The 26,905-nt window shown below is 54.0% G+C and overlaps 2 protein-coding genes across 10 annotated transcripts in view; both read left to right on the top strand.

Moving 5' to 3' along the window:
• The window catches only part of C2CD2 (C2 calcium dependent domain containing 2), a 66,859-nt gene extending 61,209 nt beyond the window's left edge, over positions 1 to 5,650 (top strand). Inside the window, exon 14 of the mRNA XM_003358976.5 lies at positions 1,463 to 5,650. Within this exon, the coding sequence (XP_003359024.1) occupies positions 1,463 to 1,683 (221 nt within the window). The 3' untranslated portion in view covers positions 1,684 to 5,650. The remainder of the gene's footprint in view (positions 1 to 1,462) is intronic.
• A 5,212-nt stretch (positions 5,651 to 10,862) lies between these two features.
• The window catches only part of PRDM15 (PR/SET domain 15), a 67,185-nt gene continuing 51,142 nt past the window's right edge, over positions 10,863 to 26,905 (top strand). For 5 of the 9 annotated variants that reach the window (XM_021071016.2, XM_021071015.2, XM_021071012.2 and 2 more), the window contains exon 1: positions 10,863 to 10,944. The gene's annotated coding sequence lies outside the window, so the exon portion shown is untranslated. The remainder of the gene's footprint in view (positions 10,945 to 26,905) is intronic. The other 4 variants (XR_014825220.1, XM_021071013.2, XM_084992190.1 and 1 more) reach the window with 1 other exon arrangement.

Here is a 26,905-nt window from a genome sequence, read left to right as displayed (position 1 = left end):
AGACCGTGAAAAGGAAGTTTTTTGGCAGTTTTAACCGAATTCAACCTGACCCATTCCTTGAGCTCCCGTGTTCTGCTGCTTAAATAAGACATGGACAAGTGTCCTGAACACCAGGTCTTGTGCGTGGCCTCTCAAGGTCACAGGCATGCTGCTTTCCCCCCGGGAGGTGGTGATTTTGCGAAGGTCCACGGGTGGCTGGACCAGATTCCACGAGTGCGCGTGCATTTCAGCTGAGAGAATGACGTGATGCCTTCCAGGTTCCCGTGTGAGTAAACCCCGGGGGAGGGGGGTTTAGCCATGAAAAGAATGAATTGCCAGATGAGCTGCTTCTTGGGACAGTCAGCCCTGTCCTCTCTCCATCATCAACACCTACATGCAGACGAGCGTGGGTTTCTCCCCGCCGGCAGGAAGGGCCCCACACCCCGCTGGGGGGGCCCCCCGCTGGCCTGCGTTACCCTGTCTGTGAAAGGGGAATCAGGTTCGGGGCCTTTCGCCCATCGCCGAATTAGCTTGCATTTGACCCCGAAGGGACCATTGCTGTCGAAGTGATTGCTGCTGCTCCTTTTTTCCAGTTCATGTTCCACCACCTGACGTCATAAGTAGGTCAAAGCAAACAAAATTGAGGTTTTAGGTCAAAAATGACCAAGTAACGGACCTTGCCTGTGGGTTAGCCTTGTGTGCATGTGTGGGATCTGGAGTTATAAAAGTGCTTCCTCCTCCTGGAGTTCCCGCTGTGGCACAGTGCGATCGGCAGCGGTGTCTCTGGAGCCCTGGGATGCAGGTTCAATCCCCGGCCCCGCACAGGGAGTTGAGAATCCAGTGCTGCTGCAGCCGATCTGATCCCTGGCCCAGGAACTCCATAGGCCGGGCGGCAGGCAAAAAAAAATCTTTCTCCCCCAGAAGAAATGTTACTTAACTTTCCCAAGAGAGTGAACACCACGGCTCTCAGAGCCCTTACTTTGGTTGTAGTAGTATGAGCATCCTTCTGAGGGAACACGGCACTGCTCTGCCGTTCACACCCTCCTAACGACGGGGAGTGGGGCGCTCTCACCCTGCCTAACGATGGGGAGTGGGGTGCTCTCAGCCCTCCTAACGACAGGGAGTGGGGCGCTGGCACCCCTCCTAACGACGGGGAGTGGGGCGCTGGCACCCCTCCTAAGGACGGGGAGTAGGTGGGGCTGGGGACCCCGAAAGTCAGGCATCTCAATGCCTGCCCTGGGAATGGCTTCCAAGCCTCGGTCCAGCGCACTGCCCAGCTTCCCCAAGCTTCTCACTGCACCTTGGAAGCGCGAGGGCCAGGCACAGACCCTGCTGCCTTCTCGAGCCACCAGCCAGGGCACTGCAGCTGCAGTACTCAGCCTCTTCCTTGTATGAGAGGCCTCGGAGCCGCCTTCCCCCCCCCCCCACCCCCTGGACTCGCCGTTTCCTCTACAGCCCCTGACCCTGTGCCTTGCTCTTGCAGGAGGGATTTTAAGGAAAGGCGCGAAGCTCTTCTTCCGCCGGCGGCATCAGCAGAAAGACCCCGGCCTGAGCCAGTCTCACAACGACCTCGTGTTCCTGCAGCAGCCTGAGGGGGGGCGGAGGAAGGGGGCGACGCTCGCCCGGATCCTGAACAGGAAACTGCTCTCCAGGCACCGGGGCCAGAGCACCGTGAACGGGGCGCCTGAGGACCCAGGCCCGTAGGCGGCGGCGCCCCCTTCCCTGCAATGCTGCAGACGGGACCCACCAGGAGCACCTGCCAGGATGCCGCCAGAGGGCCAGCCAGCTGTCGGACCGACGGACAGACGGACGGACAGCCGCCCTGTCTAGCTGGATAGTTTCCAACAATTTTCCCTCTTTTAAAGGGAAAAAAAAAAAAAAAATCTGAGCCTCCAGCTGGGAGGTTGTCCCCAGGGAGACCGACAGAGCCCAGTGTGCCACCAGGAGCCACGAGAGCTGAGGGCTCCATGGCGTGGGCTGTGCTCACATCTAAGGGTCCAGGTCAAACAGGTGAAGGATATTTACAGTGTGAACTCCAGAGGCTCACATCGGGGCTGGGGGCCGGCAGGTCCTGCACGCTCCAACAGGTGTCACTTTGCGTCCATGCCTGGACCGCGTCCCAAAGAGTGGTCACTGTGGACGGAATGGACGGGTCAGCTCTCCTCACTGGCCGCTCAGAATAGAAAGTGCAGCCAGCCCTGAGGACTGAGAGGCGGGACAGAAGCAGGGTTTTTGGTAAACAGAGAAATGACAAGATAGGAGTGAAAACACTACGACCAATGTAGGAAGACATTGGCCTTTGATAGTAGCCATATAACTTGAAAAATTATGCAACTGCTGAATATATCCTATGCACATCCTCTGCCCGACACCTTTCCAGGTTTCCTTTGAGCCTCTTTGCAAGTGGGAGATATATCAATTCTTATGTGGTTTTCACATGTGTCTCTATGGCGTCTGAAGCTCTAAGAAGGCCACCAGGCCGTCACCACGTGGGAAGCCTTCCTCCCCGTCGGGCACCCTTGCTGACCAGAGTGGCCCAGGCCGCTCAGATGACATTAGGAGCAATAAGTCACAGCTAGTGCCACACTGTAAACACACATGCATGGTTCGTCTTTGGTGCAAGCTTGGTTTGCCCAATGTTGCTGGTAGGTGGCTCAAACCAAGTGCTGTGCAGAGGGCACAAGAGGACATTGTGTGTGTCTCAGGTGTGAGTCTTCGGGTGGCAGTTTAGCAACAAATGAGCCAAACCTGCATCAGAGGTTCGTTTTACAGGCTCTCCTGAGTTCTGCTGTCCTCTGGCTAGCCCCTCGTAGGCGCCCCCGCTCCTTGAGGTCCTGCAGGAAGACCAGTGGGCCTGGCACGCGTCCCCAAGCGCTTCCAAACCCCTTTCCTCGTCAGTGTGCCCGCCGGGGCTTTTCACATCATCCCCTCCTTCTGCAGGAGTCGCTTTAAGACACATGCCTGTTAAAGAGCCCTTGTCATCGGGGTGAGAGGTTGTGCATTAGAGGCATTTTCCTCCAGTAAGATTGAATGGCCGTTAGGAAAATTTGGCTTCTGTCACGGATGTGAAATTGGATGAGTTCCTTTGTGTAGGTGCTTTTGTTAATCCTTACAAATGTACTTCAGGGGAAACAGAGCCAAGGTGGGGCAAAAACCTTTACTAAAAATCAAAATCATGGAGATTTTTTCATTTCCTTTTTTTTTTTTTTTTTGAGAGATTAGAAAACTACATTAAAAACTTTAAAATGCACACTTAAAAATTCTTGGTGTTCCCACTGTGGGCACAGTGGGTTAAGGATCTGGTGTGGCTGTGGCTGTGGCACAGGTCAGTTCTGGCTTGGATTCAGTCCCTGGCCCTGGGAACTTCATATGCCGCGGGAGCAGGCAAAAAAGAAAAAGAAATAAAAATTCTTAGGTGTCCCACAATTTATCGAGTGACGGTAAAGTGACTTTTCCACCACACTTGCTTTTAAAGCATGTATTCCAATTGCACTCTCTGTAAGCCAGCGTCTGGTGTTACAAAATATAATATGTTCATACCAGGGTAGGCCCCACAGGCTAGTAATCACCACTCGTCTTTGTGGAACCCATGGACCTGTTAACGGTCTGTCTGACTCAAAGGAGTTCTGTTCTCTCTCACGTGGTTGGCAGAACCTATGGCATTCCAGGAGTAATTCTCAGAGGGTATGGTGTGTCAGAATGTCAGGCACTGATCAGAAGCTGTTGGTGCAATTTTTTGTTTGATTTTGAAAATCCACATGCACTCGATTTATTCAAGTGTGAAGGTGTCAGTTTTATTTTTTATTTTTTGCTTTTTAGGGCCGCACCTGTGGCAGATGGAGGTTCCCAGGCTAGGGATTGGAATCAGAGCTACAGCTGCTGGCCTGCACCACAGCCACAGCCACCCAGGATCCAAGCCTCGTCTGTGACCTACACCACAGCTCACGGCAACGCCAGATCCTTAACCCACGGATCGAGGCCAGGGGTCGAACCTGCATCCTCCTGGATACTAGTTGGGCTCTTTACCCCTGAGCCACAGTGGGAACTCCAGGTGTCAGTTTTGGATTCAACTTTCTCGACCTACCAAAAGTCTCAGCCACTCCCATTCCTGATGGGCCCCCTGAGCGTTCTGGTCACTGTTCAGTCCCTTCTTCCTGGGCTCAGCTTTCTCGGCCTCCTCGTGACTTGGAAGCTGTTCAGGGTCCCCGGAAGCGCCAGGTGGGCCGTGCGTGCGTCGCACGGGGATTCACAGGAGGGGAGCGTTTGCTGGGAGACCCCGTTCCTGGCATCTGGCGGATGGAGGCCTCACCCTCTAGGCACACACACAGTCTCCATCAAATGGCTTTTTCTGAAGGGAGAGGACACTAATGCGGCAGCGGATAGGAGGGAACCGAGCCGAGGGCAGGGGCAGGGTAAACCCTGAGGACGTGGGCTCTGTCAATACTGGGAATGTGTCTTTTCCAGGTTTGGTTTTCCCTGGCGTAGGATATGTAGGTTAAAGGAGATGCCCTGGAGGCTAAACACCAAATGCAAACCCACGACCCTGTAACCCCCTCCCTTTCCCGTGTACCTGGTCCACAGGCTGGAGTGGTTTGCGCGCCTTTTGCTTGGGTTGTCCTGATGAAATTTTTGCAGAGCGGTGTTTTTCAAAGCGAGTTTTCGTGAACACTGATGTTGGTGTGTGTCTGTGTGTCTGGAGCCAGCTGCTCACGCGGGTTTTAATGAGCTGGCGACACTTCTGGTTGATTCGTTTAAGGAGGAGCCTGTGCTCTTTGTGGAGAAGGAAACAGACTGACACGTGTGTGTGCGTTTTCACGGAGCGTTAACAGAAGTACGCATCTCATCGTTCCCGCCGAAAACCTGCCGTGAAGAAGGTGGTTTAGACGGAGCACTTTATTTCAGTCCGGTCTCAAGTTCAAGTTCAAAAGGGGGCCCTGGATTCCCATAGATCATAGCAGGCCCATCGCTGTCAACCAGTCACAAGTTGGGCGCCGGTCCAGATTTTTGGCTGGTTTTACTGGCCACATCTGCAGAAGAAAGTTGCAAGTTTTCTTCTTGGGCGGAAAAGGCGAGATTCATTTTTGCTGCTGTCACTCAATTCGAATGTTTTCTGAGTAACGGTCTCACGGCTCTCGGCCTTAAAACCTAAGAACCCAAGTTGGTGGAGGTCGTGGATCAGACCATCTAACTCTGATCAGATGAAAAGCCCGTCTCAGCGCCTGCCTGGACCCTGAGGCCCGGCCCCGCCCCCCTCGCCCCAAACCCGCCAGGGCCTGACGACCAAAGCTAGCAGCTCGGGGACAGCCGTGCTGCTCAACCCTGTGAAGTAGACTCAGGTGACACCTCTGGCTCCTTTTTCTAGCATCTCTACTTTCCGGATGAGGAGACACTCGAAATACAATAAACTGCCCAGTTCACTGAGCTTCCAGCTGGCCAGTGATGGGCCATTTATAATTCAGGCGTGTAGAGTTTTCTCCCTACATGTTATATCAAAGCTACATTTTTTTTTTTAAAGGAGAAAATAAAAGGGGTTGGAGAGGTCTAGCTTGATGACCAAGTGTGATGAGTTTCCATGACAGTGACTGCACCCCTGGGGCCACCACGGGGTCACGGGGGAAGATGTGGCTGGACCACCAAGGCCTTCGAAGGAAATAAACATATGCACACACAACGCTAAGCGCTGAGTTGTTCTTGCTGAGTCCTGTGCTGTCCCCAGTAACCCGGGGCCCTGCTGAGGGTCTCGGAACCATGGTCTTCCTTCATCAGGTGCCCCATTGGGCGCTGGGCACGGCCACGTGGTCACTGGCGGAGGGAAGAGCCGTCACTACATCTCCTTCTGCGGTTTTAAATCTCTCGGCACCTGCTTTGGGCCTGGGACTAAAACCATTTACTGGGACATCCACATGTCCAGTCCCTTTTGGGTGCTCGTGAACGGGAGGTGCTACCCAGGCAGGCTCGGCTGGGCCGGGGCCACCAGCGGCCTTGTGACCTGGGGGGTGAAGCCTCCACCCATTGCGGACTGCCCGAGGGTGGGTGCGCAGTGGGCCTCTGCACGGGGTCAGAGGGGCAGATTCTAGGCGGGGCTGCGGGAGGGCTGGCATCCGAGCTGGCCCTGGGACCCTGGGCGGGAGCGGGGCAGGAGTCTGCAGGGACACACAGGCTGTCCCTGCAGGACCACATCCTCCTGTCTCCTTCCATTTCACCCCCCTGCTCTGCCCAAGCTCTGGGGCACATAGAAAACCAGAACCTGCCCAGCTCCTCCCCTCCCCCACCCCAGCCCCCAGCGGTCCTGACCCTGCCCGTCCTTTCGAGTGTGGTGGGGTCACTCTGGGGCCAAGACTGACCCCAGCCTTGCATTTCAGAGGAAGTGTCACCCTGTGCAAAGCCCCACGTTAGCGTGGCTTGGATTCCGGATTCTTTGCTCTGGACCTGGCAGGTGGTGGCCCCTCCTCTGATTTGGGATTCAAGGGTCCGGGGCCTGGGATCGAACTGCTTCCTGTGAGACCGGCGTCCACTCTGGGCTGGCACTCTGGTTGGCCAGCTCTCCTAAGCCGATCTCCTGCTGGTCCCTGCAGGAGCAGCTGTGTTCTTGCCATCCCGCTGGTCCCTGCAGGAGCAGCTGTGTTCTTGCCATCCCGCCTACACACCAGACAGGTATCCACCAAAGCCACCTCGGTCACTCTGGAACGCACACCCCTGGCCCCCAGCACACACCCCCTCCCTATTCCTACGATGAACCGCGCACAAGCCCTGCCTCATCCATGAAGTGCTCGGTGGCCCAGGATGCCCCAGGGCACTTCCATGGGCAGCCTTCAGGCCCTGTCACTTGACCCCACCTCCCTCTCTCCTAGACTTGCACCCCGCCAAGAACGTAGGTGCCCGAATCACCTGGGTTTGGGATGCTGCCCGCTCAGAGCATGTGGACATCTGATGACAGCTTTGAATAAGCTCACGGGGGATGTCTGCTTATGCCCACCTTACCTGACTCATCGCGGCCCAGGGTCAGGGGACAGCGCCAGAGGCGGAGAGGATGCATGTGTCAAAACCAGCTGCTTTTGACCTTGGCCACTCCCTGCACGCTCAGGGGCTGGTGTACAGAAATGGCAGCCCACTCATCAGAGGGCTGGACACCAGGATGGATGACCTGGCGCAGAGCCTGCCTTCAAAAGAAAGCTGCCAGGCCAGACTTTCTTCCACGGTGAGCCAGAAGCATGGACTTCCACAGCTGTCCACCGCTCTCCCAGCCCTGAGCCAGGATGGCCCATGATGCAAGTTCCAGCCGGGCTGCACCCATGCCAGGCATTCCAAACTCTTGGTTAGAGTGCTGTCACCAATATTCACTTACTTCATTACCATTATTAATATTTTGCTTTTATTTTTATTTTTTGCCTTTTAAGGCTGCACCTGCAGCATATGGGACTTCCTGGGCTAGGGGTTAAATCAGAGCTGCAGTTGCCAGCTTAAACCACAGCCACAGCAACTCAGGATCCCAGCTGCATCTGCGACCTACACCACAGCTCACGGCATCACCAGATCCTTAAGCCACGGGGCAAGGCCAGGGATTGAATCCGCCTCCTCTTGGATACTAGTTGGGTTCTTAACTCACTGAGCCACAACGGGAGCTCCAGCAAAGGCGTTTTATATTTAAGTGGACAGAAAGCCAGAGCCGAGAAAATGTGTCAGCTCTGCATGTGCTGGGAAGTGCACGTGTCAGGCAGACCAGTGTCAAGGCTGCGAGCATCACCCCCGGCCTGGGGCCACAGGGCTAGTGATTACGTCCTGACCTCACAGCCAGTCTCTGTGTAGGAAGGAAAATCCACCGACAGTCGTGGAAGCTCTTCTCTGTTTATTTAGGTCTCCCAACTTATTTTCAAAATTTTCACATCTACAGAATGTCCCACAGACCCTTCACCTGGTGTCGTCCGTTTAGCCACCTCTGCTCTATCTAATGTCTGATTGATCGGTGGCTCAATTATTGTTTGAGGACATCATGCTTCACCCTAAATTCTTCAGAAGACATTTTTCTAAGAACTCAGGCATCTTTGTGTCATATTTCACCCCAATTATCATTATCCCAATTTCAATTAGGAAACTGAACACTGATGCAGCACTATTATCTGGTATCACAGTCCCCAGCTGCTTCCACGACATCCTTGGTAGGTGGGGGTTTTGGGTGTGTTTTCTGCCTGGAGTTCAGGAGGCAGTGAGAATTTGACACTTTTAAGCAAAAAACCCAAAATAAAACCACTTTTTCCTTAAATGTTAGAATTTTGGATATAGGTCTGTCTTAACAGGAGTTATTTCCGGCCCTCATAGATGGAATGAGTATATTGAACAGGCTGAGAAGAGACCTTTGGGAATGCAGTCCCCTCTGGCGCTGACCTGTCCCCCTTTTCTATAAATGACCAGCTTAGTCTGCACAGACCGGAGACCCGCCTCTGAGCGCGAGAACTGCCTGTCATGTTACTAGTGGGGCGGGTGTGCGGGTAGGGGAGCCCAGCAGTGGTCGTGGCCAGTTTGGGGCTCCTGGGAGTTGGCGTGCATTAGGGCAATGACCTAAGTGATGGGGGTGCCAGCGGAGGACCTGAGAATGTGTCCCAGGCTGAGGGAAGCAGTGCCCATCCCAGACCGCATTCCCGGACAGAAGGTGGGGCTTTCACCGCGGGGCGGGGCACAGCAGGGCGGGGGTGAGGGCGCCAGCAAGGTGACCACCTCTGAGCCCCACCAGATCGCACCGGCAGCACCACACACTGGGCAAGCCTCCTGCCCACTGCCTGTGCCCTTCCCTGCGGATGGGTGCTTGGTGCTTATGACCAAGCTCACAGATCAATTCATACATGTGAGTCTGGCTGCAGGAAAGTCCCTGCCGGTGGGACGGCTGAGCCAGAGGTCACGTGCATCTGGACTGTCTATGGATATTGACAAATGGCCAGGATACAGGCGTGCTAATTAATCCTCCCACCTGGAAAGGGGAAACCACTTGTTTCTTTTAAACTTTAAAAAATCTCTGCTGCTAGGAGTTCCCGTTGTGGCTCAGCAGAAACGAATCTGTCTAGTGTTCATGAGGACGTGGGTTCCATCCCTGGCCTCGCTGAGCAGGTTAACCATCCGGCATGGCTGTGGTGGAGGCTGGCTGCTGTAGCTCCAATCCAACCCCTAGCCTGGGAACCTCCATGTGCCATGGGTGCAGCCCTAAAAAGACGAAATAAACAGTAGATAAAAATGATCTCGTGGCAATTTTGCTTTTTCTCTTATTACAGTACAGTGATTAGCGTCTTCTATGTTTAAAAGGCGTCGCACGTTCTCGTCTGTGAACTGTCCGTCGACTGTTCATTTTCTACGGCGTTATTTATCTTTTCTTTTATGGCTGCACCCCCGGCACATGCAAGTTCCAGGGGCCAGGGAGCCACAGTTACAACCTACTCAGCAGGTGTGGCAACACCAGATCCTTTAACCCACTGCACGGGGCTGGGGATGGAACCTCTGCCTCCCCAGAAAATGAGCTGCTGCAGGTGGATTCTTAACCCACAGTGGAAACTCCTTTGCATCTTTTTCTTGTTGGTTCTTAAGAGCTTTACACAAGCAAGAGGAGAAACCCTTTCTAATATCAATTTCAAATCATTTCTCTCCGTTCATTCCCTCTCTTTGACTTTATTATTACATATTTTTCTTTGGGGGCCACCCTGTGGCATATGGAGTTCCCAGGCCAGGGATCCCAGCCACAGCTGCAGCAATGCTAGATCCTTAACCCACCGGGCCCCGTGGGGAATCGAACCTGTGTCCCAGAGCTCCCAAGACACCACAGACCCCTTTGTGCCACAGAGACTTATACCTCTTCGACTTGATTAATGAGGGTTTCTGCCAGGTAGAAATGAATGACAGTACATCTGAGAATCCTGTCCTGGCCTAGATAAATGACCCTCTGGTCCCTCTACTTCTAAGACTTTCTGATCCTCCTGTCCACTGGATGGTGGGGGCGTCAAGAGGCCAAGCTTGGGAGGGAGGCAGAGCCAGGGAGCAGTCTGCCTGTGAACCTTCCACCCAGCAGTGCGGCGGGGTAGTGGTTAAAGGGCGGATTTCAAGGACTCACTTGGCCTGGCCTCTGTCGCCAGAGCGCTGCTGGCCTCCCTCTCCTTCACGCGCCTAGGGGCTGAGCAAGGGTTTCTAAGCATTTACTGAGTGCACAGGAAAATGACCAGGGATTGCAGCAACTCTGGGCTAAATGCAGAACTCATTATGATTGGGCAGCAAATCTTAGGCCCGTTTTAAAGAAAAAATTCGACTTCCTCTCCCACCTAATCCCCCAAAGGCTCGGAGCGGCCATCAGAAGAAAGGGGTGCTTGTGCGAGCTGCCAGCGCGAAGCTGTCGGGGGTCGCGGTACCAGCCTGCGCCACCAGGGAAGGGGCCGCGCGTGGCCGCCAGACGCTCCCTACCGTCCCGGGGAAAGGGCAGCCGGAACCCGCCCCGCTTTTCCCGGCCGATCCGGATCCAGCCACCCGCTCACCCCGCCTGCGCCCTGTCACAGTCCTGTCTACACCACCCTCGCTCCCCCTCGTCCACGCGGTCCTCAATCCCACTGCCCCGTCTACCCCAGAAGCTCCCGTTCCACTGGTCTGTGCCACCTTCTCCGTCCACACGACCCGCGCGCCCTGCCGCTCCCTGGTCCACGCCGCCCGCTCCACCGTTTCCGTTCTGGTCCACACGTCCAGCTTCCGCGCCCAGGCCTCCCGCTCCCCGGCTCTCGCGTCCACGCCGCGCTCTCGCGTCCACGCAGCCCTGCCGCCCGCTCCAGGTGCAAGCCGCCGGCTCCCCCGCTCCCGCGTCCACGCAGCCCGCGCCCCCGGAGGACTACAACTCCCACAATGCCCCGCCGCCGCCCCCCGGCTTCCGGTGCTGCGCAGTTTCCGGAGCGGATCGCAACCCGGAGTCCGGATCCGATCCCGCTCTGCACATTCCAAAGGCAGGTAAAGCCCGGGCCCCGCGCCCGCCGCCCGCCCCCGCGCGCGCCGCCCCGGCCCGGCCCGGCCCGCCGCCCCCGCGCGCCCCCGCCCGGCCCGCCGCCCCCGGCCCCGCCCGGCCCGCCGCCCGCCCCGGTCCAGCCGCCATGCCGCCTGTTCTTTGTTACATTCGCCGGCTGCGGGCACCGTGGGCGATCGGAGTCAAAACCCGGCTGGATTTCCCGGAGCCGCTCCGGGATCGCCCTGCGCGCCGCCAGCCCGCCCGCCGCCGGCCCCGCCGCGGGCCTCGCCGCCCATCGCCCCCCAGCCGGCCTGCTCCGGGCGCGGGGCCGGGGCCGCGCTCGCCCGTGGGCGCGGCGCGGGGGCTCCTCCGCCCCCGGCCCCCGGCCCGCGGTCCCGCCCCCGGGCGCCCTCGTCGCCGACGGTCCCTCGTGATGTCACTGTCCCCGTCCTGGGCCCAGCCCCCGGGGGCGCACGGGGAGGGTCCCTGGACCCTGGCTCCTGCGATTGGAAAAGCAGACCCCTGGATTCGGGCGATGGGGTTGCCAAGGCCCCCACATCATCCCGTTTGCGTAAACCCGGGGGTGGTAGAGGCAAGGTAGCGAAATCCGTGGACCTGTGACCCAACCAACCCCGCCCTTGAGGTGGGAGGCTGTGTTGGGAAGGGGCGCACCGGCCCCGCCCTGGCGCGGACAGGTGGACCAGCTGGCCACGTGGCCTCTGGCCGGGGGACGGGTGTTCGCGTTAAGGGTCAGCTTTGAGAAGACAGGTGAAAACGCGGAGTGGAGAGAGCGCCCTACCTGACAGTTATGACTATTCTGTGTTTATTAAGCTCTCAGTGTTGTTGAGATCTTTTTCACAAATGCACAGAAGTTGGCCCCTCCCCCACCCGGGGTAGATTAAAATGGTAGAAACAAGTGTGCCATCAGAGACACGTGGAGCAGGGTACGCATTTAAAGCTGTCAACCCACAAAACCCACTTTTGCCTAAGCCACTCTCCAAAAATCTGGACTCACCAGATACATTTGGAGAACCCAGCTTGGTTCCTGGAGGTATTTGTAAGGATGAAAAGTACATGAACAACTGGTTTTGCCAGAAATCTTAAAAGGTAACAATGAGACCTTTCCCTGGAGAGTGCAATTATGTAGACACTTTGTTTTTATAAGTCCGCCTCCCCCACCCCACCCCACACACTGTATTTTGTTTCAAACCTGGACATTTTCACATTTTCCACATTTTCACTGCTCCACTCTGCTTTTCTGGGTTTCACTGACATCCCTGCCTTTTATGGTGAATGGTTGAGAAAGAGAACTGTAGTTTGAATTTTGAAAGCGGAGAAACAATAAGATTTACCCTTTATAAAGTTTCGTTCTCCTGTATCTGTGTTTCATATTTTTGCAGAAGAGTGGCGGACAAAGAGTACAATAATATGGTTGATTTTCTAAGCAGATGGAACAGTTCTTTCTTTCCTAGAGACCAATAAATTAATTTCCAAATCAACCCTGCCCGCAACCCCCATTAGCTTTTCCAGGAATGTGAGAAAGGACCCCCTTAGCTTGGGATTTAAATACCTCTCATAGATCGTATTCTTTCGATACCATCGTCTGTGCGGACAGCCAGGAGAAAAACACGCCTCCCATTCTGCAGGTTTAAGGCTCTGGAGGCAGTTGTTTCGTGCACTTGGGATGTGAGAGGCTGAGACGGTGAGCTGTGACTCAAATGCTGTCTCAGCCTCCGTTCGACACTTGGGAAGCGTGCCTGGCGATACCCATCCAGTTCATCTCACGAGGTTCACGAGTGCGCATGTTCATTGGCCGTCCGCTCAGCAGCTGTCACGTGCCAGGCACTGCAGAGCAAGAGGGAAGCCCCTGCCCGTGGACCGAGGGAGGTAGACAGTGCTTAGAATGCAGAGAAGAAGACCGCAGGAGTTCCCGTCGTGGCTCAGTGGTTAACGAGTCCGACTAGGAACCATGAGGTTGTGGGTTCGATCCCTGGCTTTGCTCAGTGGGTTAAGAACCCGGCGTTGCTGTGAGCTGTGGTGTAGGTTGCAGACGCGGCTCGGATCCCACATTGCTCCGGCGGCCACAGCTCCGATTCGACCCTATCCTGGGAACCTCCATATGTTGCGGGTGCGGCCCTAGGAAAGGCAGAAAGGCAGGAAGGATGGCAGGTGGAGAGGCAGGGATGTGGGTGGCAGGGACCAGGAAGTTCGGTGTGAGCGGGGGACATCTGAACAGAGACCAGGGCTGTGAGGCCCTCAGGGGGGATCTGAAGTGTCACAAGCCAACCAGTGCCAAGTGCAAAGGCCCTGAGCTGGCCACAAGCTTCTGTGGTCAAGTTGGGGCAGCACAGGCTACACTGAATTCAGTTTTCCCTGAGCCAGTGGACACCAGTGGGGGCTTTGGGCAGGGGTGGAGTAGGATCTGTGTCTTTTTAGAGATGACCACCGCCGCAGAGGGGGGAGGGTCCAGGCCCAACAAAGGTCTCCCAGAAACAGGGTGGGGGCGGGGGGACATGAGGTGTTAGGATACAGAGTATTTCTAGAGCGAGGAGGGCCTGGCTGCTGGTCCAGGGGAGGACTGTGCAGCTGACAGGTGTGCGGGTTGGGGGGTGGCCCGGGAATCAGGGCTCCGTGGACCAGCGGCGTCTTCAGACACCCCTTGGGATGGGGAGACCCTTGCCCAGGGCCCATGGTCTGGTCCCCACCTTCCGTAAGTGGCCCCATCCCAAGGAAGGGTCTGCCTGAGAGACCTCAGGCAGGTGGTCCTTGCTAAGTGGGGGTGATCAGGAAACTCTCCCCTCCCCAGCAGCTTGTCTGTGGAGCCGGGTTCCTGCCCCCACATGGGTAAAGAAGAAGAATAGGAACAGAGTGGAATCGAATTCCGCAAGAATGTGAATGGATTGGGGAAATGTCCTCTTTTCCTCCTTGAACCCAGCGCTGTGCCAGGCGGCTGCGTTACCCCGTGTGGGCAGCGTTTTCATTTTGACCAGTGGCGTCCCAACTCGTGGAACCAGAACTCAGACCAGGAGTTCCCATCGTGGCGCAGTGGTTAACGAATCTGACTAGGAACCATGAGGTTGCGGGTTCGGTCCCTGCCCTTGCTCAGTGGGTTCACGATCCGGCGTTGCCATGAGCTGTGGTGTAGGTTGCAGACGCGGCTCGGATCCCGCGTTGCTGTGGCTCTGGCGTAGGCCGGTGGCTACAGCTCCGATTCGACCCCTAGCCTGGGAACCTCCATATGCCGTGGGAGCAGCCCAAGAAATAGCAAAAAGACAAAAAAAAAAAAAAAAAAAAAGACCAGGAGAGATTAGCACAACCTCGGGGTCCTAGGAGATCCAGACTGATTTGGTCTAGAGGCATCGTTTCCAGCGCAGATGTAAAGGCGGGTTTAGCAGCCGCAGTGACGGGAATCGGCGTGGGTGGGGGAGGAGCGTGTCCACCTGCTTGGTGATCGCGGTGGGTATCACCCCCGGTCGTGCTGAGGTTCCAACAGACGTGTGTAGAAGAGCCGCATAAAGGTGTGATCTTACGAAGTTAACATTTATAGTACGCTGGAAATTATGTCCCTTTCAGCTGTTTAAAGCAAGGTGAGCAGTTCCCACTGTCAGCTGAAGAGCTGGAAATAGCATTTTATAAAACACTTTTGTGGGATGGTTGGCAGAGGTCGGTCATACCTGGAACCAGGCGTGGGGAGGGGGGTCTCAGGGGCCTGGGTCGACTCCAGCAGGTGATGGCGGGTGCCTGTCGGGTCCAGAGGGAGAGGAGCAGGGAGCCAGCCTGGGTTAGCCCACCTTGGCGGCTTTGGATGGGAGACGGGAGCGCAGAGGGGCCCAGGCAGACCCTGGGGCGGGATGAGAGACCAGGGTTTCTGGAGGGAGGGGCCGTGAGCTGCGGGGTGGGGGGCGGGGTGCTCCAGGGAGCAGCGCTTGGGTCGGGGCCAGTCCCCCCATTCGGGGGAGAAGCCAGCCGAGTTCTTCCCCGGACTCGTGCAGCGAGAGGAAGGTCGGGCATCAGGGAGGCGGCCTTAAAGAAAACGCTCCTGTTTGTTTTAAGGAGTAAGCTCTCCTGTAGGCTGGTGTGAATAATCTCGGGGTGTAACTTTGGCAGAGAGAGATGCGGGACTAGGGAGGTGCAGGTGGGTGGGGCTTCCTCGGAGAAGTGGGTGTGACCTGCCGGTGTGGTGCGTGGTGGGCGTGGCCAAGGGGCTTCCGAGAGGAGGGGCCCTTTGGATGAGGTTTTAAGGTTTAGGTAGGAGTTTGACAGATGGAGGGAGAGCATCTAGAGGAGGAAACAAGGGATCGTGGAGGCTGGGAGGCCAGTCGCGGATGATGTGGGTGAGAGGAGCCCTCGGTCGTCATGGAGGAGCAGCTCAGGGTCACCGCGGGGGCCTAGGGGAGGCCTCGGGTCCTGATAAGATCCAAGGAGGCCCAGCTCTGGTCCCCCTCTGGAGTTTCCCAGCAGGCGTGGGGTCCTGTTTCCACCAAGTGATGTGAAATTGAAGCTTGGGCTTCCCAGAGGTGACACCTTTTGTCACCTGGAGGTGCTGGGTGTTACTGGCTCTGCTGGACTTGTGTTTGACATTCAGCACCATCTGCTTCTCCAGCTCAGGCACGGACGTGCTGCAGGTACGGCCAGATACCCTCAGGAAATGGCCCTTCCGCCACGACGCAGCTGGAGGGGAACCTTACGTCACACCCTGCGAGGGGCCTTCCTGGGGTAACGTGGCGGGACTGTCACTCCCGCTGCCTCTCTGGGAGAAGGGACATGCCTGCTGGGGAGGAATGCCCCAGGCCTGTGGCCTTCGGGGAGCTTAAAAACTATACATGCTAAGTAGTTGTAATAAGTTGGCCTTCTATTGTGACCAGAAGCATAAATGCAGTTTTGATGCCACAGTCGTCAAGAGGTTTACAAAATGCCCATTCTGACCAGGCCACTTCGTTCCGTTCCTTGACCCTGTGGTCTCCGTCCCCCTGTCCCTCTGGGTCCCTTCCTCCCACACAGCTGACTCTTCGGGACTTTGTTCTCTGTGGCTTCTCTTTCTTTCCACTCTGCTCCCACCCTTCTGCTGAGAATGAGTATTTTTCACCACCAGTGCGCCCAGGGTGCTTAGTTTTAAAATATCTAGTCTGTCTCACAAAGCCCAGCATTAAGTAAGAATCAGGTCTCTCTCTCTCTCTCTCTCTCTCACACACACACACACACACACACACACACACACACACACACACACACACCCTTTTTCTGTTAAGCCAAAGGATGACTGCCCATTAGAGCTCGAATCAGCCTGAAAAGGTCTATGCCAGCTCAGTTTTTTTTTTTGCTTTTTAGGGCCACTTCTGTGGCATCTGGAAGTTCCCCAGACTAGAGGTTGAATCAGAGCTACAGCTGCCTGCCTACACCACAGCCACAGCAATACCAGATCCCTAACCCACTGAGCGAGGCCAGGGATAGAACCTGCGTCCTCATGGATACCAGTCGGGTTTGGTTCCACTGTGCCACAGCGGGAACTCCTCACTTTCTGTTTTTAAGACGGCATCTGTGGACCGGGCTCTTTTTGCTCAGAAATCCCTCCTAAAGAACCAGATGTGAACCTCAGGAAAACAGGTGTCACCTTTGATGGAACTAAGAGCTTCCAAAAGAGGAAAGAGAAGAAATTATTAAAGAAATAACACAAGAAAATCTGAGGATGGCAGGAGTGCCTGGTTGGAAGGGCCGGCCCGGGCTTGCATCGAGGCCGTGAGACTTCAGGTCCCTGGAGCTAAAACAGATGAAGGGGGGGGCTGCATACAGAAGTTTTGCCTCCTGGAAAGTCATCATTCCTCCGTGGGAGCCCGCGTCCGGCCTTCTGCAGGGGAACGACTGACTGGGTACCAGGCAGGGCAGCTGGCCGGTGAGCTGGGAGTGGAGACGTTTGCAGATATGGCAAGTCCTCTGGAGAGACGCCCTCCAGGCCCCCCTCCAAGGAAGCTGCAGGGAAGTGAGCCCCCCAGCCAAGGAGTTAACCAAGAACATGGAAGTAGCGGGGCTCAGGAGACAAAAGCTCCATACTCACAAGAACAGACAAATTCTGGTCCCAGTGGAGGGAAGGCCTCCTGTGGCCCCTGTCAGACCTGAAGGGCAGTGGGTCAGGAGGGGCCACTCCTGCAGCGCGGGGGAGCCCCCGGGACACCACCACCTGACCCCCGGAACCTGGGGCGAAAGAGAAGCTGCTGTGCATGCGGGAAGATGTAGCAGGGGTACCCTCCCCAACACTGCTGCCACCAGGAGAATCTGCACACGTGCACACAACCACAACACCTCCACGCAAACAGCAGAAACAACACCCCACAGAATTTGCACACAGACAGCACAAGAGCTGCACAAAACAACACAACAGAATTTACACACAAACAGCACAAGACCTGCACAAAACAACAAAATCTGCACACGAACAAGACCGGCACAAAACAGCACACCACAAAATCTACATGCAAACAGCAAGATCTGAACAAACAACACAACACTAAATCTACACACAAGTAGTATAAAACCTACACAAAGCGGCACACAGCAAAATCTATGTAGGAACAACACAATGAGCTACACAGAACACAACAAAATCTACACACCAACAGCAACACAAGACCTGCAACCACACAACAAATCTACAATGTACATAAAACACGACAAAATATAACACAGCAATAAACAAAATTCACACACAAGCACAAACTAAGGAGATATTAGAAATAACCGATTACCTTTAAAAAAACTTATACTAGAAAATAAATATATCCATCATATAGTTTTTTAGGCAAGCAGTTAATATTCTCAGAGCTTTTTTTTTTTTTTTTTGCTTTTCAGGGCCGCACCTGCAGCACATGGAGCTTCCCAGGCTAGGGGTCAAATCTGAGCTGCAGCCACCGGCCTGCAACACCACATTCTTAACCCACTGAGTGAGGCCAGGGATCGAACCTGCATCCTCATGGATATGAGTTGGATTCATTTCTCCCGCGCCATGATGGGAACTCCCCAGACCCATGATTTTATACTCACTGGTCTATCAGAGGGTGTTGGAAGTGGGGCGGGGAGACGTGTGTGTGGAAGCCAGGGGTCCATGCGCACAATCAGAAATAAAACATAACACCCGAAGTTGGGGGACCCAGGGCCCCCAGGATCCGCACGAGGCAGATGTAGCATAAAACCCAGAAGTCGTGCGCGTGTTTGGCCTGGGAGGGGGTGCAAGACGGGGGCGGGTGGGGGGTGATGTGCTGGGTGGGTGCTTGTGGGATCTGAAGCTGCGTGTGTGCTTTATGGCCAATCTCAGGAAGAAGATAAAAATTCTCTTAGGAAAGAAGAAGGAAGTGGCAGAGAAAGGCCTTGTCCTGAGAGGGGGCTTGAGCTGGCTTGGGGCCAGTTTTGACCTTGAGGGCACGGATGGATGTGAGTAGAGCCTGTGGGCCTGGGGGCCTGTCGTCCCCGTGCAGAGGAGGCGAGACCGAACCTGGGGTTGGCAGAGACCGGTTGGGGCCCCTCCCACCCCTGTCTTCTGTGGCCAGGAGCCTGGTACCCCTGGAGGAGCTGGGGTGCAGGCATGCATCTTTGTGGCTGCGGCAGAGGCCCGCTGTTCTGGCTCCATCCTATTTTAAGCTACGGGGACTGGTTTCACGAGCTAACATCAGCCTGCATGTCCTGGGTGGGGTACCAGTGGGTCGAATGAAGGGGCTCTTGGAAATGAGTTGGCAGGCTGTGAAAGGTTGTGTCACGTCCCTGAGCCCTGGGCTAGGCCGGGCCCTCAGACTGGGGTTCTGCCCAGAGGGTGCGTTTATGGGCAGAAACGGTGACAGCGGGGGCTTTAAAAACGGCAGTGCTGCCAGACGGATAGACAGACGGACGGAGGGAGGGAGAGAGGAAGGCAGACCGAGATGGACAAGGTGGCGCTGGTGGCACAGAGGGTAATGGAGGGTCAGGGACCGTCCAGAAGGGAGAGCTCCTGGGCATGGGAGCAGGGAACAGGGCAACCTGTCTGGAGCAGGGCGTCGTGTCGAGCGGGAAATCAGAGAGAGCGGGAGCTTACAGCTAGCTTACAGAATTGTCACCCCAAGTTCATGAGTTTGCACTGCGTCGGTTAATAAGCAATGCAGCGTGATGGCTGTATTATGCCTTTTCTTTGTAACACTGAAAGCTTGCTTTTGAAAAATACATAGGAGTTCCCACTGTGGCATGGGGGTTAAGGGCCTGGGTTGTCTCTGGGCAGTGTGGCGTTGATCCCTGGCTTGGCCCAGTGGGTCGAGGCTCCAACACAGGTCTTAACTTGGCTTGGGTTTGATCCCTGGCCTGGGAACGTCATATGCCATGGGCTCAGACAAAAAAAGAAAAGGAAAGAAAAGAAAAGAAAAATACATACATAGCGAAATGCAATGCAGGGACCGAGCGTTGTAGGATGGAGACCTTTGAGAGCCACCGTGCTTTGAAGTCCTGATGATGAACTCGAACTTCAGAATCGTGCCTCACAGGTGGGAAGGCGGCTCAGAGCAGACAGTGCAGCGCTTCTGTTGAGCAGGTGAGGAAACCGAGCCCAGGGAGAGGAAACAACTCCCTGGAGGTTCTCTCACTCGCAGCTGGGCCCTGGCACCTGTCCTGTCACCGTAGCGCCCGGCCCTTCCCTCCGTCTGTCACATCCAGAGTCTAGCGCCCGGCCCTTCCCTCCATCTGTCACATCCAGAGTCTGTGCTCAGCCGTGATTCTCTAGCACATCAGCCAGCGTGTGCACATGAGTCCAGGAACGGCGGGGCTGAACATGTCAACAGATTCGTATTGCAGGACTTCTCAGGGCCTTTAAAGTGCCATTGCGTATCAAGACCCCAGAATGGGAATCTGAAATGTTTCACAAATGTACTGGTCACAGATTCCACCCCCGCCCCCCACAGAGCGTCCCTCAGGACTGTTTACAGCACGTGTCTGAAAGTTGCTCTTGTTGGTTAGCTGTTTCACCCTCCAGATTTTTCCCTTCGTGCTTTTACCGTCGCCACAAGGCTGTGTGCCCCATGGGAACAAGTCCTCCTTGCTTAAAAGAAGTTCCCTGAGCCCCTGGGCAGGGCTGGCTACTGAGCATTTGAGATGTGGCAGATTCAAATTAAAATAGCCCGTAAGTATAAAATACACACTGAGCATCTAAGACTCAGTGTGAGAAAATTCATTAATCATTTTTATATTATATAGGAAATGATAATACTCTGGGTGCATTTTGTTGAATAAAATGTCACCAAAATTACATATGTGAATCCCAACAAGCTTTTTTGTGGATATAGGCAAGATTATTCTAAAATTTTATTATCTAGGGCCGCACTTGCGGCATATGGAGGTTCCCAGGCCAGGGGTCGAATCGGAGCTGTAGCTGCCAGCCTACGCCAGAGCCACAGCAATGCCAGATCCGAGCTGCATCTGCGACCTACACCACAGCTCACCGCAATGCCGGATCCTTAACCCACTGAGCAAGGCCAGGAGTTGAACCCTCATCCTCATGGATTCTAGTCTGGTTCTTTTTTTTTTTTTTTTCCTGCTCAGGTTCTTAACCCACTGAGCACAACGGGAACTCCTGTTCTAGAATGTCCGTGGAAAGGCAAGGGAACTAGAATAGCTCAAGGGATTTGAAAAAGCAGAATACAGCGGGAGGACCCACTCTGCGGAATTTTCAGATTCTTCTAAAGCAGAGGTCAGGACTGTACTGGCTCATGTCTGCCGAGTGCGGTCGTGGAGGAGAGACAGCCTCAGAGTCGGGGAGCAGGAGACGAGACCCCGCCGAGACCCCCGAGAACGGGGCTGTGGAGCAAAAGCAGTTCGGCAGCTGATGCACCGGACGCCTGTTGGCGAGAAAATGAACTTGGATCCCAGCCTCACATGGAAACAAAAACTGACTCAAATTAGGAGTTCCCGTTGTGGCTCTGTGGGTTAAGGACCCAGCACTGTCTCTGTGAGGATGTGAGTTTGATCCCTGGCCTCACTCAGCAGGGGAAGGATCCAGCGTTGCCTTGAGCTGAGCTTAGGTTGCAGATGTGACTCAGATCTGGCATTGCTGTGGCTGTGGCGTGGGCCGGCAGCTGCAGCTCCAGTTTGACCCCTAGCCTGGGAACCTCCATATGCTGCAGGTGCAGCTGTAGAAAGAAAAAAAAAATACACTTGAATTGGATAATAGAGTTAAATGTAAAAGATCAAACTGTAAGACTTTTCCAGAAAACAAAAGAGGAACTCTTTGGAACCTAGGGCTTGGCACGGAGGTCTTAGCTATGATACCAAAGCATGATCGATTAAAGGAAGAATCAGTGAGTCAGACTTCATCAAAATTAAAAACCTTTGTTCCGTGAAATGCCCCATGACACAGATGGAAAGGCACGCTGTAGGCGGGTGTTCGAGCCACAGGCCTCGAACTGTAAGGAACTTTGAAAATATAGCTGTGAAAAAAACCTGACAGTCCCATCAGAAAATGGGCGAAAGACGTGAAGAGACTTTTATTTTTTCCTTTTTAGGGCTGCACCTGCAGTGTGTGGAAGTTCCCAGGCTAGGGGAGGAAGCAGAGCTGCAGCTGCTGGCCTCGGCCACAGCCACGGCCGTGCTGGACACTTTAGCCCACTGATTGAGGTCAGGGATTGAACCTGCATCCTCATGGATACTAGTTGGGTTCATAACCTGCCGAGCCACACTGGAAGCTCCCTGAAGAGACGTTTACTGAAGAGAATTTAGAGACGGCAGATGAGCCCACGAAAAGATGTGCAGTGTCACTACCCAGTAGGGAAATGCAAGCGAAAACCACAGCGAGAAGAGCTCCAGTAAGATGGGGACTCCAGACGCTGGCGAGGATGCAGAGAAGCGGGAGCTCTCCGAGGCTGGCAGTGTGGCCGTTTCTTTGAAAACCAAACAACCACTTCACCTGTGACCCAGGAATTACACTCTTGAGCCTGCAGCCCGGAGAAATGGCAGTTGATGTCCAGAGCAGCCTGTGCACAGGTGTTCATGGCAGCTTTATGTGGAAGAGCCCAAAATGGGGACAAAACCGAGTGTCCTTCAGTGAGTGGGTGGTCACACCCACGCCGGGGGATGCTGTTACCCGGCAGTAAGAGGGACGCCCTGCTGATGCCCGCAGTGACACGCGTGGATCCCAAGGGCATTCTGCTGGGTGAAGAAAAGCCACACACGGTGCGGTTCCATTTATGTGGCTTTCTTGCCACGGTCCAGCGGTAGGTTGGAGGACCTACATCCTGTAGGGTTAGAGGTTGCTAGGGGTTTGGGGTGGCGGGGGCAGGGCGTGCCCTAAAGGGGCGCATGAGTGAGAGAACATTCGCGAACCTGGATTGCGGAGGTGGTGACGCGCGCGCGTGCACCTGTGATAAGGAGACAGAACTGCGTGCGCACACGTTGCACCAGGGTCCGCATCTTGGTTCCCAGTGTGTGCGGTGGTTCCCTGAGGGATGTGATACTGAATGTCACTGCGTAAGGTGTCACCCGGGGGAAACCGTGAAGGGGCGGAGGGACGCCCCACCCCCACCCCGTGCTCTTTCGGAAACGGCCTGTGATTCTGTAATTATTTCAGAACTGGACTGAAGAGCTTAAAAAGTAGTATGTGTGTGGCCCGCCTTCCGTTTCTGTCGCGAGAACTGCTTTGAATGGTGACGTGGGGAGACGGCTCTGTCGTAGCCATCAGCAGCAGACTTGGCCCGTTCCCTGTCCCCTCCCTGTGTCGCGTAAGCAGGTGGGGGCGGCCAGGGGGCCCAGCCAGGTTAGCAAACAGGAGGTAACCTTCATTTCTCACCTCCATCAGCAGTCTTCTTGAAAACCCCGTAAACCCTGTCTTCTTTGAGTTATTTTTAGCTTCTTTTAGTTATTTTTAGGTCTTCTAAAATGGTGACATTCTCGGAGTTCCCATCATGGTGCAGCGGAAACGAATCCGACTGGGAACCATGAGGTTGCGGGTTCCATCCCTGGCCTTGCTCAGTGGGTTAAGGATCCGGCGTTGCCATGAGCTGTGGTGTAGGTTGCAGACCCAGCTCAGATCTGGCGTTGCTGTAGCTCTGGCCTGGGAACCTCCATATGCCACAGGTGCGGCCCTACGAAAGGACAAAAGACAAAAAAAAAAAAAAAAAAAATGGTGGCGTTTTCATTTTCCAGTTTCAAAACTGATGGTTCTTTCTAAGCTCTGGTCTCTGCAGATCACATGTAACATAATCCTTTCCTGGGAGTTCCTGCTGTGGTGCTGTGGGTTAAGGATCTGGTGTTGCCGAAGCCGTGGCACAGGTCACAGTGGAGGCTCAGATTCAATCCCTGGCCTGGGAACTTCCATATGCTGCAGGTGCAACCAAAAAATAATAAGGAGAAAATAAGCCTTTACCGCCTCACACCTGCTAGGATGGCTGCTATCAAAAACCTCAGAAAATAGGGGAGTTCCCGTCGTGGCGCAGTGGTTAACGAACCCGACTAGGAACCATGAGGTTGTGGGTTCGGTCCCTGCCCTTGCTCAGTGGGTTCACGATCCGGCGTTGCCGTGAGCTGTGGTGTAGGTCGCAGACGCGGCTTGGATCCCGCATTGCTGTGGCTCTGGCGTAGGCCGGTGGCTACAGCTCCGATTCGACCCCTAGCCTGGGAACCTCCACATGCCATGGGAGTGGCCCAAGAAATGGCAAAAAGACAAAAAAAAAAAAAAAAAACCAAAAAACTCAGAAAATAAAGGCGCTCCCCCTGTGATGCAACAGGACAGGCAGAGTCCCTGCGGCAGCAGGACTCAGGTTCGATCCACAGCCCAGCACAGCGGGTCCAGGACCCAGCATTGCCTCAGCTGCAGAGTCAGTCGCAGTTGCAGCTCAGATCTGATCCCTGGCCAGGGAACTCCATGTGCCATGGGCTGGCCAAAAACGGATGGGGGGGGGGGGGGAGAAAAAAAAATGAACTCAGAGAAAAAAGTAAACACAGAAGTATCATATAATTTAGGCATTTCCCTCTGGGCGCACACCCCAAAGAGTCGAAGGCAGGGACGCAGAGGGGTATTTGCGCCTTGTTTGTAGCAGCATCGGTCACAGCAGTTAAAACGTGGAAGCGAGGTGAACATCGGATAGGACTGTACCTGTGATGGGGTCTTCGCCTTGGACAGGGGGACCTTCTGCCCCAGTGTCACAGCATGGGTCAGCCTGGAGGACATCCCGCCGAGTGAAATAAGCCCATTATGAAAGGACAGAGACACTGTGTGGTCTGCCTGCAGGAGGCACCTCGAGGCATTGGAATCTGAACCGTCATCTTTGTGCTCTGTTCCCGTGTTTGCCGAGGTCCTGCTTCCCCATCCAGGACCTGAACCTGGGGGAACCTGGGGCGAGCTGGTCTGCGCGGGAAAGCAGGGTGGCTTGTCTCTTCTCTCCAGTCGGTGTTTAACTCGCTGCAGGTTGGGGAGTGCCAGGTGTCCTGTAGAGCCACACCGTGTGTGTGTGTTGGGGCAGGGGGTTGTTTTTCGTCATCCCCACCGCATGCGAAAGTTCCAAAGCCAGGGACCAAACCTTCACCTCAGCAGTGACCCAAGCCACAGCAGTGGCAACTCCAGGTCCTTAACCCACTGAGCCACCAGGGAACTCCCACACTGTGTTTTAATAGAAAATTTGTGCAAAATTCAAAACAGCCCTGTGAGGTTTCTGGGCTCCCTGAGCTGAGGTTGGCAGTGGGGTGTCTGCTTGCAACTGAGGTCTGGATGATAAAGGCTGGCAGCTAGAGGAGGGGACCTGGTCCCCAGCTATCTGCCTAAGGGCCAGGCTTGGCTGGCGTGTGGCCTTGGAGCCCTGGGCCTTGATGGGAGCCATGGGTGGGCTTGGAGCTCACATCTATGCTTGAGTGACTTTGTTTTTTATTTGTTTGTTTGGAGTAGAGTTGATTTACACTGCTGCGTTAGCTTCAGGTGTACAGCATAGTGAATCATAAGAATCATAGGAATTCACATAGTATGTATTATATAAATTTATGTCATGTTTATTATCTAAATTTCTATTATATAAATTCTTAAATTTATGATATATGTTCTTATATTTATGATATAAACTTGATATCTATAGATTATACATTTTATGGTTATATATAATCATAAGAATCAGTGAATCCAAAGAATTTATATATTCTTTTTCAGATTCTTTTTTTTTTTTGTCTTTTGTCTTTTTAGGGCCACACCTGCGGCATATGGAGGTTCCCAGGCTAGGGGTCGAATCAGAGCTGCAGCTGCCAGCCTACACCACAGCCACAGCCACGCAGGATCCAAGCCGCATCTGTGACCTACACCACAGCTCACGGCAACGCCGGATCTTTAACCCACTGAGCGAGGCCAGGGATCGAACCTGCATCCTCATGGATGTTGGTCAGGTTCCTTAACCACTGAGCCATGATGGGAACTCCCCCTCGCTTTTAATCTGTAGCGATTTTTTCCACTTTTTACAGTTCTGTTGACTTGTAGTTGATTGACGAGGTTGTGGTCTCTCTGTGGACGGCAGTGACTCGGACATGGACTCGCATCCCTTCTTTTCGGACGCTCTCTCGGTATCAGTTATCGCCAAACACTGAGTAGAGGCCCCTGTGCTTTACGGCAGGTCCCTTGTGCCCAGGTCCGCAGGCAGTAGCGTGCCTGTGCCCAGCCCAGAGCCCCAGTCCACCCTCCCCACCGCCCGCCCCCTGTGGTAACCGTAAGTTTGTTTTCAAAGGCTGTGCATCTGTTTCTGTTTTGTAAATAAGTATGCTTTTTTTAGATTCCACATTAAAGTGTTATCCTATGTTGTTTGTTTTTGACTTACTTCACTTATATGATCATTTCTAGGTCTGTCCGTGTTGCTGCAAATGGCATTATTTCATTTTTATGGCTGAGTCGTATTCCCTCGTGTAGAAGTGCCACCTCTTCTTATCCATTCATCTGTCCTTGGGCATTTAGGTTGCTTCCATGTCTTGGCTGTTGTAGATAGTGCTCCAGGGAACATTGGGGTGCATGTCTTTTTGAATTAGTGGGTTTTTGGTTTTTTTTTCAGATAGGTACCCAGAAGTAGGATTGCTGGGTCATATGGTCGTTCTGTTTTTAGTTTTGGAAGAATCTCCATACTGTTCTCCGTAGTGGTTGTGCCAATGTACATTCCCACTGACAGTGTGGGAGGGTCCCAATTCTCCTCACTCTCCAAAATCTATTGTTTGTAGACTTTATTTTTTTTTCCTTATTTATTTTTTTTGTCTTTTTCGGGCTGCACTTGCAACATATGGTGGTTCCCAGGCTAGGGGTCAAATCAGAGATGCAAGTACCAACCTACACCACAGCCACAGCAATGCCAGATCTGAGCCATGTCTGTGACCTACACCACAGCTCACAGCAGTGCCAGATCCTCAACCCACTGAGCAAGGCCAGGGATCAAACCCGCATCCTAGTTATGGATGCTAGTTGGGTTCATTACCACTGAGCCACAATGGGAACTCCTGTTGTTTGTAGACTTTTTGATGATGGCCATTCTGATCAGTGTGAGGTGATTTGCGTTTCTGTAACAATTAGTGATGTAGAGTATCTTTTCATGTGGGTTTTTTTTTTTTTTTTTCCCGTCTGTTATGTCTTCTTTGGAGAAAAGTCGGTTTCGATCTGCCCGTGTGTTGATTGGGTTGTTTGTTTTTTTGATATTGAGCTGTTCGAGTTGTTTATATATTTTGGAGATTAATCCCGTCTTGGTTGCTTTTCTCCCATTCTGTGGGTTTTCATTTTGTTTAGGGTTTCCTGTGCTGGGCAAAAGCTTTGATGTTTAATTAGGTCCCATTTGTTTATTTTTGTTTTTATTGTCATGACTCTAGGAGGTGCGTCTGAGAAGATGCTGCTGTGGTTTATGCTGGAGAGTATTCGGCCTGTTTTCCTCTAAGAGTTTTATAGTATCTGGTCTTATATCTAGGTCTTTGATCCATTTTGAGTTTATGTTTGTGTATGGTGTTAGAGAGTGTTCTCAGCTC

Source organism: Sus scrofa, chromosome 13 (genome assembly GCF_054392235.1).
Source record: "Sus scrofa isolate SSC_HxYL_T2T_F1_AM1 chromosome 13, Sscrofa_HxYL_maternal_Yorkshire_Landrace_v2.0, whole genome shotgun sequence".
In the NCBI taxonomy this organism is placed as follows: Eukaryota; Metazoa; Chordata; class Mammalia; order Artiodactyla; family Suidae; genus Sus; species Sus scrofa.
Note: the sequence above shows the minus strand (reverse complement) of the source record. Positions and strands in the feature narration are given on the sequence as shown.